The sequence below is a fragment of the Scomber japonicus genome, chromosome 6 (genome assembly GCF_027409825.1).
Source record: "Scomber japonicus isolate fScoJap1 chromosome 6, fScoJap1.pri, whole genome shotgun sequence".
NCBI classification, from domain to species: domain Eukaryota; kingdom Metazoa; phylum Chordata; class Actinopteri; order Scombriformes; family Scombridae; genus Scomber; species Scomber japonicus.
Window position 1 is genome coordinate 35,762,974 of NC_070583.1, and position 15,275 is coordinate 35,778,248.

Consider the following 15,275-nt stretch of genomic DNA (forward strand, 5'->3'; position numbering starts at 1 on the left):
TGGGGTTTATTCTTGGGGAACACTGAGCCCAGGTGTGTCCCATATTGCTGGTTGTGTTGCCTTTAGGTTCAGCCCCTGCAGACAGAAAACAGACCACCAGCAAAGAAAGAAAGCAACATGGGGGGAGGGGGACTACGGGGTTGTGACCTGGTGACTTGAGACGCCATAAAGATTTAATTTACAGCCTTTTAGCACAATGGTAGGCAGCTAGACTAAGGATCAGTAGGAATAATAATGGCAGTATATGGACATAATACTTGTAATTAATAAACATAAACATTATTCTACTGCTACTTTGAAGGACTATGAACATCTTGCAGCCTTGTCTTAACATATATATATATAGATATTATTTTTCTTTTCACAGAGACATCAGGAGAGAGTGTGGAGTCAGTCCCCCACTAGCATAAATTATGCAAATGAGATTCCCACATTTGGGAAATTCACAGAGGTCAGACAAGCCATAGAGGTGAACCAATTCAATTTACATTTTTTAGATGTTTATTAAGTCCAGTGCAGAGGTAACATCAAGGCCACACACAATCAATCAATGCTTATCAAATTAAACATGCTCTTGTAATTTTGACATGACTATCTGTCCTAATACAGACTATATATGATCTAATATTAGCGTTTTGGTAATAACAGCCCACCATTTATCTGTCTGAGCTGTTGGATTTCTTTGCAAATAACCATAAGCTCTGTACAAAGCTTGTAGCCATGGAGACACTAGTGACCACACATCTCCAGCAATAGGGTATGACCAAAAGATGTGTTGCACCATGTCTTTGTCACCCAGGACAGCCTCAGAGACTTAACGCTGCTGGTGCATTTTCTCCTCTCAATGAATGCTCTGGTGGGTAAAACCTGGTGAGTCTTCTTCAGCTAGTGCACCCGCCAACGTTTACCTTCAGTGGAGTGGAGACAGGATTAGTTCAATGTCTTTTCTTTTATTTTCGGAGTTGAGGGACTGTTTTTTTTAAAGACATGAAAACACTGTATTATTGATTTTAGACCAGGTTTGTGCATATAGGACTGTTGGTGGTGGTGTTTGTCATCGCATGCTTTAAGTACATCATGTCCCACCCAAAACAAACAAGTAGCCGTATTTAGGCCCACCTATGGCTTCAGGCGAGATTTAATGATTTCACAGTAAGATAGCGATATGTAAAAAATCATGTATTTGCTTTTCCTTCTTCTTTGAGGCCATGACAACATAAAACATGGATTTTATTTTCTCATTGAGCCTAAATGTGATGTTTTACAGCCTCTACAGACTCATTCTCACCTCATTTGTTCTAAACTTTTTTTAAAAACATGTTAGAGAATCATTCTGTTCACGTACAAGATGAAAAAATGAAACTTCAAAAATGGCTCCAGCAGGATCTCTGATGTCAGCAGTGATTTGTGTTATTCTTCCTTTATACACTGAAGCACAACCTGTATCCGTAGCAACCATAGAACAACCTGTTTCTATAGCAACCATAGAACAACCTGTATCTATAGCAACCATAACACAATCTGATGGTCTGTCTGTGCATTACATACCTCATACAAGTGCTAAAGACTGCCCAAACAAGTTAAATGGGTTCAATAGATTTAGTTTTTGACCAGATATCAAAGTGACTTCTACCAAGCAGCTGAGCAGACATACAAAGGGTTAATCATTTGAGTCACAAATGTGGTCTTTAGTTAACTATAGTTTCAATGTCCTGTACATTTTTACCTTCTTCAAGTACTTGCCTGTGTATTATTTCATGTTTAAGTTTTTCATGTTGACCACGGCATAAATATTTGTGGAATTGAAAAAGTTGTTGCTAAACATGTCAAGGGGGTAAGGATTTCTGCTTTTATAACCAGGACTTTCCCAACCATTGATAGGTCTCTGTCTTGCCATTGGAGAAGTTTCCCTCTGATTTTAGGTCATTTTGACTCCCAATTGGCATTTTCTATGTGTTTTCCTATTTGTATTCCAAACACGTTGGTCTTTTTTTCTGTGTGAGGGCATGATGGGTGAACCACCTTCTTAATAATAGCATCTTCCCTGCAGGGTTAGAGAAAAAGTCCAAAAACTGAAAACACATTTGTGTATCAGAACTTTGTTTTTTCTTCTTTCCTCTCCCATTAATCATCTCAGCAGCCCTCACATTTATCTGCTGACCCTTTGGAGGGGCCCCACCCCTAGGTTGGGAACCACTGGACTAAACTAGCTAACTGTATATAAAGTAGTGTAAACTAGCTAACTGTATATAAAGTAGTATAAACTACCTAACTGTATATAAAGTAGTGTAAACTAACTAACTGTATATAAAGTAGTGTAAACTAGCTAACCGTATATAAAGTAGTGTATACTAGCTAACTGTATATAAAGTAGTGTAAACTAGCTAACTGTATATAAAGTAGTATAAACTAGCTAACTGTATGTAAAGTAGTGTAAACTAGCTAACTGTATGTAAAGTAGTGTAAACTAGTTAACTGTATATAAAGTAGTATAAACTAGCTAACTGTATATAAAGTAGTATAAACTAGCTAACTGTATGTAAAGTAGTGTAAACTAGCTAACTGTATGTAAAGTAGTGTAAACTAGCTAACTGTATATAAAGTAGTATAAACTAGCTAACCGTATATAAAGTAGTATAAACTAGCTAACTGTATATAAAGTACTGTAAAATAGCTAACTGTATATAAAGTAGTATAAACTAGCTAACTGTATATAAAGTAGTGTAAACTAGCTCCACCTCCAGCAGCTACAACAGTAACATGCTGCTCTAACACTGATGCTTCACTATTAATAATCTAATGATGTCATATATAATAATATATCACTACTTTTACTGTAATACTGCATACTACATCACTCATAATACTGCAGTACTTTTACTGTAATACTGCATACTACATCACTCATAATACTGCAGTACTTTTACTGTAATACTGCATACTACATCACTCATAATACTGCAGTACTTTTACTTGTAATGGAGTATTTGTACATAGCAGTAAAGTTAAATGTTGAGCAGCTTTTAACTGAGACTTTACTGTAAATGAGGAAACACAGTTTGAATCCACAGTGCGGCTCCTCGTCCTGATAACCGTCCCTGTTCTTTAAACACAACACGCTCCACTCTGGGATCAGAGTTCCTTGTTCTCTCCCTTCAGAGCTACAGTTTGTAGATGGGTGTAACCAACATGTGACGCAGCACAGAGCTGTCAGGCTGCAGTCACTGCAGGATCACATGATCAAACAGAAAGTGAAACTCTGACAGTCGTTGCCTCTGAGAGCTGAAATGGCGCAGAGAGATCAGCTGGACCGAGAAACACTCAGCTGTTCGATCTGTCTGGATCTACTGAAGGATCCGGTGACTACTTCCTGTGGACACAGCTACTGTATGAGCTGTATTAAAGGATTCTGGGATGGAGAGGATCAGAGGAAGATCTACAGCTGCCCTCAGTGCAGAGAGGCCTTCACACCGAGGCCTGTCCTGAAGAAAAACACCATGTTAGCAGCTTTAGTGGAGCAGCTGAAGAAGACTGGACTCCAAGCTGCTCCTGCTGATCACTGCTATGCTGGACCTGAAGATGTGGCCTGTGATGTCTGCACTGGGAGGAAGCTGAAAGCCTTCAAGTCCTGCCTGGTGTGTCTGGCCTCTTACTGTGAGAATCACCTCCAACCTCATTATGACGCAACTCCATTAAAGAAACACAAGCTGGTGCAGCCCTCCAAGAAGCTCCAGGAGAACATCTGCTCTCGTCATGATGAGGTGATGAAGATATTCTGCCGTACAGATAAGAAGTGTATCTGTTATCTGTGCACTATGGAGGATCATAAAGGCCACGACACAGTCTCAGCTGCAGCAGAAAGGACGGAGAGGCAGAGAGAGCTCGAGGTGAGTCGACTAAACATCCAGCAGAGAATCCAGGACAGAGAGAAAGATGTGAAGCTGCTTCAACAGGAGGTGGAGGCCGTCAGTCGCTCTGCTGATAAAGCAGTGGAGGACAGTGAGAAGATCTTCACTCAGCTGATCCGTCTCCTCCAGAAAAGAAGCTCTGATGTGAAGCAGCAGATCAGATCCCAGCAGGAAACTGAAGTGAGTGGAGTCAAAGAGCTTCAGGAGAAGCTGCAGCAGGAGATCACTGAGCTGAAGAGGAAAGACGCTGAACTGAAGCAGCTCTCACACACAGAGGATCACAACCAGTTTCTACACAACTACCCCTCAGTGTCACAACTCAGTGAACCTACAGACTCATCCAGCATCAATATCCGTCCTCTGAGATACTTTGAGGATGTGACAGCAGCTGTGTCAGAGCTCAGAGATAAACTACAGGACATCCTGAGGGACGAATGGACAAACATCTCAGCGGCAGTGACTGGAGTGGACGTTTTACTGTCAGAACCAGAACCCAAGACCAGAGCTGGGTTCTTAAGATATTCACGTGAAATCACTCTGGATCCAAACACAGTAAACACAAAGCTGTTATTATCTGAGGGGAACAGAAAAGTAGAATATACAGAACAAGAACAGTCTTATTCTAGTCACACAGACAGATTCACTCTTTGTCCTCAGGTCCTGAGTAGAGAGAGTCTGACTGGACGTTGTTACTGGGAGGTGGAGAGGAGAGGAGGAGCAGTTTATATAGCAGTCGCATACAAGAATATCAGCAGAGCAGGAACTGAATCTGCATTTGGATTTAATGACAAATCTTGGTCTTTATATTGTTCCACTGACAGTTATGAATTTTACTTCAACAACATTGAAACTCCCGTCTCAGGTCCTGATTCCTCCAGAGTCGGAGTGTACCTGGATCACAGAGCAGGTATTCTGTCCTTCTACAGCGTCTCTGAAACCATGACTCTCCTCCACAGAGTCCAGACCACATTCACTCAGCCTCTCTATGCTGGATTTTATGTTTTTTCCACAGCTGAGTTGTGTAAAGTGAAATAGACAGAAGTCATTTCAGACTTCATGTGTCAGATGTTGTAATTCTTCATGTTTTTGTCTCCATGTTTCTGAGCTGCTCAGAGATCAGCTGACATGCTAATAGTGATATTCAACACTTTGTTTACTTTATGTTTGTGTCGTTTATATGTTCAGTTTCTTTAAATGTGACTTTTTCCTGTGTGTTTTTATCCATGGAGGCTCTCACTGCTCATCACCATGTTTTTAACCTTCACTGACATTTCTTCAGATGAAAATGTGAACTTCTCTTTGTTCTAAATGTTAGTTTCATGTTTGTATTGATGTATTTGTGTCTGTTGTTTCTTAAACAGAGAAAACAGCAGAACTTCCTTCATCACAGATATTTTGTTCTCATCACTTTGTAAATTCATAAAGAAATGTTCAATCAAACTGTAATGATCATGATAATAATCATTAATGATGTTCTTGTACATAGCTGACATTCTGGGTTACACTAACTGACTGTGTGGATGAAGTCAATCTGAACATGAAATCATTGATCACACTTTACTGATTGGATGTGTCAACAATCTGAAGCTTCAATAATCAATAAACACCATTTTATCAACAGTGATCAAAGTGTTTTCTTCTCATTCAAAGCTTGTGTACTTTTACTGTAATACTGCATACTACATCACTATAATACTGCAGTACTTTTACTGTAATACTGCATACTACATCACTATAATACTGCAGTACTTTAACTGTAATACTGCATACTACATCACTCATAATACTGCAGTACTTTAACTGTAATACTGCATACTACATCACTCATAATACTGCAGTACTTTTACTGTAATACTGCATACTACATCACTATAATACTGCAGTACTTTTACTATAATACTGCATACTACATCACTATAATACTGCAGTACTTTTACTGTAATACTGTATACTACATCACTATAATACTGCAGTACTTTTACTGTAATACTGCATACTATATCACTCATAATACTGCAGTACTTTTACTGTAATACTGCATACTACATCACTCATAATACTGCAGTACTTTTACTGTAATACTGCATACTACATCACTCATAATACTGCAGTACTTTTACTGTAATACTGCATACTACATCACTCATAATACTGCAGTACTTTTACTGTAATACTGCATACATCACTATAATACTGCAGTACTTTTACTGTAATACTGCATACTACATCACTCATAATACTGTAGTACTTTTACTGTAATACTGCATACCACATCACTATAATACTGCTTCTTCCATCAACAGAAAGTTATGTCCACATGTGTTCAGTGTGTCTAACTTCCTTCTGCCTTACAGCTCCCTCTAGTGGAAAACACAACAGACTGCACTCTATATTTTACTGCACCACAGAATAAAACAAGTTCTACATTATCCTCAAACTAAAGGACACAAAGCATCAGACAGTCTTCTCTTTATTTATCAATTAATCTTTATATGCAATTATAAAATAAAACTTGAGGCTTTTGATTCATATCTTACTTTACACTGTAACTCTTATTCTCCTGTTGTGTCTGTTATTCTACTTTAGTTTATTATTATATATTTTTAAGTGTATGTGCACTATTTCCTTTTTTTCATGTATTACCTTGTGTTGCTTTTTCATTGTCTTGATGACTTTTGTTTTTTTTATAAAAGCACATTTAAATTCTTTGTTGTTGAAATATGCAACACAAATAAGACTCGCCTTTCCTTCTCTGTAGGTAACGGTTCACTTCACAGTAACTAGAGAGCTGACAGGAAGTCCTTATATGAGTAAAGCTTAGTTAAAATATATTCTGAGCATGCATAGCAGTAGGTCTATATTAGGATATTATATTACAGAATTACTATGGCTTATAGTTGTATTAACGTTATTCTAAAAAATAGTCTACTTTGTTTGAATGCATTTTTGAATCAGATGATTTCTCTCAGTGGACTTGGGCTTTAGGACACCAGCTGTGTAATTAACTTTAATTAGAAAAGATTTTCAGGTAAAGAAAAAAAAAGTAAATGAACTTACTGAAAGCTGCTGTTGGTCCTAAAATGTCCAAAATCACAGTGAGTTTACGCCTCCTCAGGGTTCACAGGTCTGTCTGTGAGTCAGGTGTGACTGTGTGACGTCACCACATGCAGGTGATCCCCAAACTGTGAAATATGTCTGTAATATGTTTAAATTAATATTCAGTTCTTGTAACGATACAGCACATTGATATTGACAGTCATATATAAAATACATATGTACTGTAATACTTTCACTACATCACTTATAATACTGCAGTACTTTTACTTGTAATGGAGTATTTGTACATAGCAGTAAAGTTAAATGTTGAGCAGCTTTTAACTGAGACTTTACTGTAAATGAGGAAACACAGTTTGAATCCACAGTGCGGCTCCTCGTCCTGATAACCGTCCCTGTTCTTTAAACACAACAAGCTCCACTCTGGGATTAGAGTTCCTTGTTCTCTCCCTTCAGATCTACAGTTTGTAGATGGGTGTAACCAACATGTGACGCAGCACAGAGCTGTCAGGCTGCATTCACTGCAGGATCACATGATCAAACAGAAAGTGAAACTCAGACAGTCGTTGCCTCTGAGAGCTGAAATGGCGCAGAGAGATCAGCTGGACCGAGAATCCTTCTCTTGTGTGATCTGTCTGGATCTACTGAAGGATCCGGTGGCTATTCCCTGTGGACACAGCTACTGTATGAGCTGTATTAAAGGATTCTGGGATGGAGAGGATCAGAGGAAGATCTACAGCTGCCCTCAGTGCAGAGAGGCCTTCACACCGAGGCCTGTCCTGAAGAAAAACACCATGTTAGCAGCTTTAGTGGAGCAGCTGAAGAAGACTGGACTCCAAGCTGCTCCTGCTGATCACTGCTATGCTGGACCTGAAGATGTGGCCTGTGATGTCTGCACTGGGAGGAAGCTGAAAGCCTTCAAGTCCTGTCTGGTGTGTCTGGCCTCTTACTGTGAGAATCACCTCCAGCCTCATTTTGATGCAACTCCATTAAAGAAACACAAGCTGGTGGAGCCCTCCAAGAAGCTCCAGGAGAACATCTGCTCTTGTCATGGTAAGATGATGGAGATTTTCTGTCGTACTGATCAGCAGATTATCTGTTATCTCTGCTCTGTGGATGATCATAAAGGCCACGACACAGTCTCAGCTGCAGCAGAAAGGACGGAGAGGCAGAGAGAGCTCGAGGTGAGTCGACTAAACATCCAGCAGAGAATCCATGACAGAGAGAAAGATGTGAAGCTGCTTCAACAGGAGGTGGGGGCCGTCAGTCGCTCTGCTGATAAAGCAGTGGAGGACAGTGAGAAGATCTTCACTCAGCTGATCCGTCTCCTCCAGAAAAGAAGCTCTGATGTGAAGCAGCAGATCAGATCCCAGCAGGAAACTGAAGTGAGTGGAGTCAAAGAGCTTCAGGAGAAGCTGCAGCAGGAGATCACTGAGCTGAAGAGGAAAGACGCTGAACTGAAGCAGCTCTCACACACAGAGGATCACAACCAGTTTCTACACAACTACCCCTCAGTGTCACAACTCAGTGAACCTACAGACTCATCCAGCATCAATATCCGTCCTCTGAGATACTTTGAGGATGTGACAGCAGCTGTGTCAGAGCTCAGAGATAAACTACAGGACATCCTGAGGGACGAATGGACAAACATCTCACTGGCAGTGACTGAAGTGGTTTTACTGTCAGAACCAGAACCCAAGACCAGAGCTGAGTTTTTAAAATATTCACGTGAAATCACTCTGGATCCAAACACAGTAAACACAAAGCTGTTATTATCTGAGGGGAACAGAAAAGTAGAATGGACAGGACAACAACAGTCTTATTCTAGTCACACAGACAGATTCAGTAAATATCCTCAGGTCCTGAGTAGAGAGAGTCTGACTGGACGTTGTTACTGGGAGGTGGAGTGGAGAGGGTTAGCAGTTGATGTAGCAGTCGCATACAAGAATATCAGCAGAGCAGGAAGTGAATCTCAATTTAGATGTAATGACAAATCTTGGTGTTTAACTTGTGTCACTAACAGGTATGTATTTTGGTTCAACAACATTAAAACTCCCGTCTCAGGTCCTCGTTCCTCCAGAGTCGGAGTGTACCTGGATCACAGAGCAGGTATTCTGTCCTTCTACAGCGTCTCTGAAACCATGACTCTCCTCCACAGAGTCCAGACCACATTCACTCAGCCTCTCTATGCTGGTCTTTGGGTTCAGGATAGATCCACAGCTGAGTTGTGTAAAGTGAAATAGACAGAAGTCATTTCAGACTTCATGTGCCAGATGTTGTAATTCTTCATGTTTTTGTCTCCATGTTTCTGAGCTGCTCAGAGATCAGCTGACATGCTAATAGTGATATTCAACACTTTGTTTACTTTATGTATGTGTCGTTTATATGTTCAGTTTCTTTAAATGTGACTTTTTCCTGTGTGTTTTTATCCATGGAGGCTCTCACTGCTCATCACCATGTTTTTAACCTTCACTGACATTTCTTCAGATGAAAATGTGAACTTCTCTTTGTTCTAAATGTTAGTTTCATGTTTGTATTGATGTATTTGTGTCTGTTGTTTCTTAAAGAGAGAAAACAGCAGAACTTCCTTCATCACAGATATTTTGTTCTCATCACTTTGTAAATTCATAAAGAAATGTTCAATCAAACTGTAATGATCATGATAATAATCATTAATGATGTTCTTGTACATAGCTGACATTCTGGGTTACACTAACTGACTGTGTGGATGAAGTCAATCTGAACATGAAATCATTGATCACACTTTACTGATTGGATGTGTCAACAATCTGAAGCTTCAATAATCAATAAACATGATTTTATCAACAGTGATCAAAGTGTTTTCTTCTGATTCAAAGCTTGTGTACTTTTACTATAATACTGCATACTACATCACTATAATACTGCAGTACTTTTACTGTAATACTGCGTACTACATCTCTCATAATACTGCAGTATTTTTACTGTAATACTGCATACTACATCACTCATAATACTGCAGTACTTTTACTGTAATACTGCATACTACATCACTCATAATACTGCAGTACTTTTACTGTCATACTGCATACTACATCACTATAATACTGCAGTACTTTAACTGTGATCAGCAGGAATAAACAGACAGACTCGGTGTTTCTGAGGAGATGCCTGGGATGTTGGTTTTAATAACTTAGAAAACATTTATGTTACAGCGATACTACAGTAACAGTACAACAGAGAAAATGGAAGGAGCCTGTTTGAATCCAGATTAGTTGGGCTGAACGTTTGAAAACCAGCAGGAAGTGACGCAGAAGCACATCCGGTTCAAGTGGAATAATTTTTTTTTGGGGGGGGGCTGGTGGCATTAAACACACAGTAACCTCCACCCGTCCTGCTCTGACAGCTGCTGCAGCTCGCTGTCCATTTCCCATCATAACAGACGAATGAGAAAAAAATTATCTTGGGTTAAAAAAAAAAAACTTATAAAAATGGAGGAGACTTGTTTTTAGATGAAGCGGATTCTCCACATCATGCTGCTTCACATACTGGAAATGCATTATGAAACCGGTCCAAAGAGCGTTTGGTCTCGTCTAACTGGTGACACCTGCAGGAAAAGTACCTGAAATCACATTTTTAGTCATTAAGCCTGAAACTCAAAATCATCTCCAATCACAAACCAGTCAATCACAGTTATTGATTCGACTATTTCATCTCATTTAGGTGCTTTTATTTTGGCAAACTGAGCACTTTATTTATTTTTCAACCTCTAACGACACCGACTTGATTTTTTGCTTTTTCTTTTGATTGTAGCTGTTAAAGAACATTTAATCTAAGATAAACTGATAAACCTTCATGTCTCTATGAATTGACCTTTTACAGATTGCACATCACTACAAGACGCTCGGTACACACAGGCGATGGTAATAAAGTGCCGAATCGTGCCAGAGTTCAATTTTTAAAATGGAATTAAAAAGTAGAAAAACAATAAACTTGAGAAATTCCTTCTTATCTTGTGCGTTTTTTCGGTTTGTGGGCTGTTAAATATCATTTCAATATCTTTCTGCTTTATATTCTATTACAGCTCATTTTAGTTTAAACTCCTGGTGTCTACTGAAGGTGGTGCAATTTGGTACAAAAATATATTGAGGGTTTAAAGTAGGATTTAGTGGCATCCAACCCAATAGCACCCCGTCATATTCCAGTTTTTTTTTCCTAGGATGGTGAAATCATGACCTGCACTACTCTCTCCCATCTAATATTTTACCCTAACCAATCCCACTCCTCATAGTTAACACCACTAATAGTTAACACCAAAGGCAATGAGTGCTAGACAATCAGAGGCAGAGAAAATCGGGTCATGACTTTGCCATCCTAGGAAAAATAAAGTGTCTCCCCTAGAATCTATGATGGCCAACCCTATAACACCCCGTCATATTCCAGTTTTTGTTTTCCTAGGATGGTGAAATCATGACCTGCACTACTCTCTCTCACCTAATATTTTACCCTAACCAATCCCACTCCTCATAGTTAACACCGAAGGCAACGAGTGCTAGCCATTCAGAGGCAGAGAAAAGCGGATCATGACTTTGCCATCCTAGGAAAAATAAAGTGTCTCCCCTAGAATCTATGATGGCTATGAAACACTCGAAAAAGGCAAAAGCCCCCCTTTAAAAGCCAGTGTTAGGTTTGGCCATTCTGGGCTACTGTAGAAACATTTATTAACTAGATATAGATATAAAAAAAAGCTCATTCTAAAAAGGTAAAGAAAACACAACAATGCTCATTTTCAGGTAATTCTACATTAATTAAAGCACGTGTGAATATTATGCTCCATTTCTGCCAAGTCTGTTAGTTACTAGATGCCACTAAATTCTACATACTGCACCTTTAAAAAGGACATTTAAAAAAAAAAAAAAAAAATTATACCAAACTGCACCCAAAAATGAAGCGTTAAATGCAAAATGACTGCAAACTACTGCAGGAAATTAGTGTAAAATTAAAAGAGCTGTAAAATAAAGTGTCACCGTCACTTATTAAAGGATTTTTTTACATTACAAAAGTTGTTTTTTTTTATTCCCCTCCACCAGTTACTGTGTTTGCTCCGGAGTTTGTGGGAAACATTTGATGGTTGAATTGAGTTTTATCGTATTTCTTGCACCTGGAAAACTTCAAATTTTAGGTGAAATTCTCCTTTAAACCGTTCTCGTTTGTAACTTGATGGAAGTTGGGATTTAAATCTACTTTAGTTAAGTTTATTTGTTGCATGTTAAAACACATCTCAACACTAAACAGACGGTTTGTTTCATCGCTCTCAGCTTCTTACTGACAGGAAATCAAAAGTAAAGAGCTGCAGGCTGATTTTTCTTTTAAGGGGGGAATCAGAGGAAACGTCTTTCACACCGAGAGCTCGCATCTTAAAAAGAAAAGATTAGCAGATATTTTTTTTGGGGGGGTTTCTGGTGTCACAAAGCCGGCTCAGTTATTAACCAGATGAGATCACCATGGTAACCTCACATCACATCAGTCATCGTCCTACAGGGTAAGATTGAGTCTCTAAAACCATTTAGTTACATGATGAATGATTATAGCTGCATTTTGACTGTTCCATCGATAACGAGGCGACTTTCCCATCAGAATATAAAAAGTTGTTTATCTTCCAGCTTTGTGACACCAGTAACCCAACCGTCCAATCAAATAGAAAATTAAAGGATCATTCTGCTGATTTTTTTATATATTTGTCTTCATGTTTGGATCCAAACCAACGATGAACTGATCTACTAACAGAGTCCGATAGATCTCATTCCTCCTCCTCCTCTTCCTTCCTCCTCACATGTTCGCAAACCCTTCAAAATAAAAGAACAAACACATTAGTTTGTTTAGAAACGGAAACAAAGACTAATAATCGTGTTTTCATCATCATTTAATCAGCTGATTGTAAAATATTTGAAAAAACAGTGAAAAATAGTTTCCTGAAGTTTAAAGTGACGTCTTGCCAAACGGTCCAAGATCTCAAGATATTCAATTTATTATCACATCAGACTCGAGCCTGACTGATATCAGTCAGCTGATTATCGGCCAATATCGACCAATCACAGATATATCGGTATCAGTGAATATGTTGTCCAATTAGGCCGATATATATATATTTCTTTATTTTTAAAGTTATATAGGCGGCATTTTATATATATTTGCCCCTTTTTTAAATTTAAGTTTAACACGATTTTTAAAACTTCGTAGCTAATTCTAATTATTATCATCATATTTCAGATCATTACCCAAAAAAATGTGTGTATATATATTCTGCACACATAACATTATCGGCCAATTTATCGATATCCAAATTTTTTTACTCCCTAATATCAGCCCCAAAAATCCAGCATCGGTCGACTCTGGAACTGGACAGTGTTTGACTTCTTCTGCTTTAAAAATAAAATAAAATGACAAAATAATTCAGCAAATAATCCGAAACAGCTGTCGATTATTATTCTGTCAATTAATCGATTCATTGACAAAGTGTTGCAGCTCCTAGTGGATCAGGTCACAACTAGTTTGGATCCAAACATGAAGTCAAATAGAGAGAAAATCTCCATATCTACGCATCCTTGTAAGATCTTCTTCCGGTATCTTGAAATTCGATGTTTGGTGACAGTAAAAACCTTTAAAGCTGCAGGAAGTGAGCGAGTAATCTTGGTATTAAAACGAGGCGAGGTCTGACTCGTTAGCGGCTCCGCGCTGGTCTCATTTCACACACACACAAAAAAAAAATAAAAAAAATCGACGGCCGTAAGAATCTCAAAAAAAAAGAAGAAAAAAAACAAAAAAAAAGCAACCGAACGAACCGCTGATCGATCCACACATCGCTCACAGCAGCATCTTCTCCTCCTCCTCCTCCTCCTCCTCCTCTCCTTCATATAGAAAATATAACACTATATTTTACAAGAGGACTAAGAACAGAACATCTATTATCTTACAAGGAAAACAGCTTACAGGCAGAGTATGTACAGCAAACATGTTCCCGACCCGCCAAGGCTTCCAACACACACCAAAACCACAAACCGGCCGACCCTCCACAAACCGAACACTTTGAACTCCACCTTTAGACTTCTGTTCATCCGTCAACACAAAGAGGAAGTATGAGCTACGTGACTCCACTCTGGTTTAACTACAGCAGATATATTTAATTTCTGAATCATAGAAACTACCAGAATATTTCATTTAACTGCCCGATTTCTGATTTTGTAGAACTGAGGATCATCGACCGTCTTCCCATCTGTCAGGTGATTAAAAACTGGACTGATAATAAAGAACCTGTAGAGTTTGAATCAGTGGTATCCAACCCTGCATCCCTCCTCACTCTAACACTCCTCATACTAGCGCTGTGTGACGATACCAGCACCGATCCAACTACCTGATACCAACCAAGCACTTCCTTCCATACCCATCATGTGGAAGCAGAAGCATTAAAATACATAAAATGCCTCCACTAGTTAAAGGATAATTACCGTTTTTTACAACCTGGACCTTATTTCTAGCTTAAAATACGATCATTTACTCACCCAGACGACTTTGGTGTCATTTGGAGTCGTTGGGATGAAATTAGCTCCAGTGTTGCGTCGCGTATATCCGTATAATGCGAGTACACGGGGCACCGAAGCGCAGCCTCTATATAACACATTATCTGCCCTCCTTCCTTTCTTTCTTTCTCCCTTCCTTCCTCCCTCCTTCTTTCCTCCTTCCTTCCGCCAAACTAGTTCATTCCACCAATATTTAGTTATGATACGTTAGTGCTATTCCCCTCCGAGCCCGTGGTGGCATGTTATCAACCTCTGATGTGGATGATGTCATTGACGGTCGTAGCCATGGTGAACTATAATAAGAAGGCTAGCAGGTCAACCTACAGACCCCGGATGTTGATAACATGCCACTACGGGCTCGGAGGGGAACAGCACTAACGTATCATAACTAAATATTGGTGAAATGAACAATGAACTAGTTTGGTGGAAGATAATGTGTTATATAGAGGCTGAGCTTCGGTGCCAACGACTCCAAATGACACCAAAGTTGTCTAGGTGAGTAAATGATCGTATTTTATGCTAGAAATAAGGTCCAGGTTGTAAAAAACGGTAATTATCCTTTAATATTTATTACTCATAGAAGGCTTGTGTTGATTGGCTGTGATGATAAGTCCATACAGATAGACATATTTTCTAGCTTTGGGTGCAAAAAGGATCAATTGACGGGATTTATTTCGGCCGATACCTTAAAATCGTATAAAGTCCTGATACCCAACTCTACTTGATTCTAGTTATTAACTCCTTATCAAGCTTCAGC

The 15,275-nt window shown here is 39.1% G+C and overlaps 2 protein-coding genes across 2 annotated transcripts in view; one reads left to right on the forward strand and one right to left on the reverse strand.

Moving 5' to 3' along the window:
* LOC128359986 (NACHT, LRR and PYD domains-containing protein 12-like) overlaps nucleotides 1-15,275 on the reverse strand; it is a 291,384-nt gene that overhangs the window by 225,794 nt on the left and 50,315 nt on the right. The gene's annotated exons all lie outside the window — the stretch shown is intronic.
* Nucleotides 3,288-9,205, forward strand: LOC128360719 (uncharacterized). The gene is made up of 3 exons (XM_053321212.1): nucleotides 3,288-4,931; nucleotides 5,228-5,253; nucleotides 7,540-9,205. The coding sequence occupies exons 1-3, from the start codon at nucleotides 3,288-3,290 to the stop codon at nucleotides 9,203-9,205; spliced, it is 3,336 nt and encodes a 1,111-aa protein (XP_053177187.1).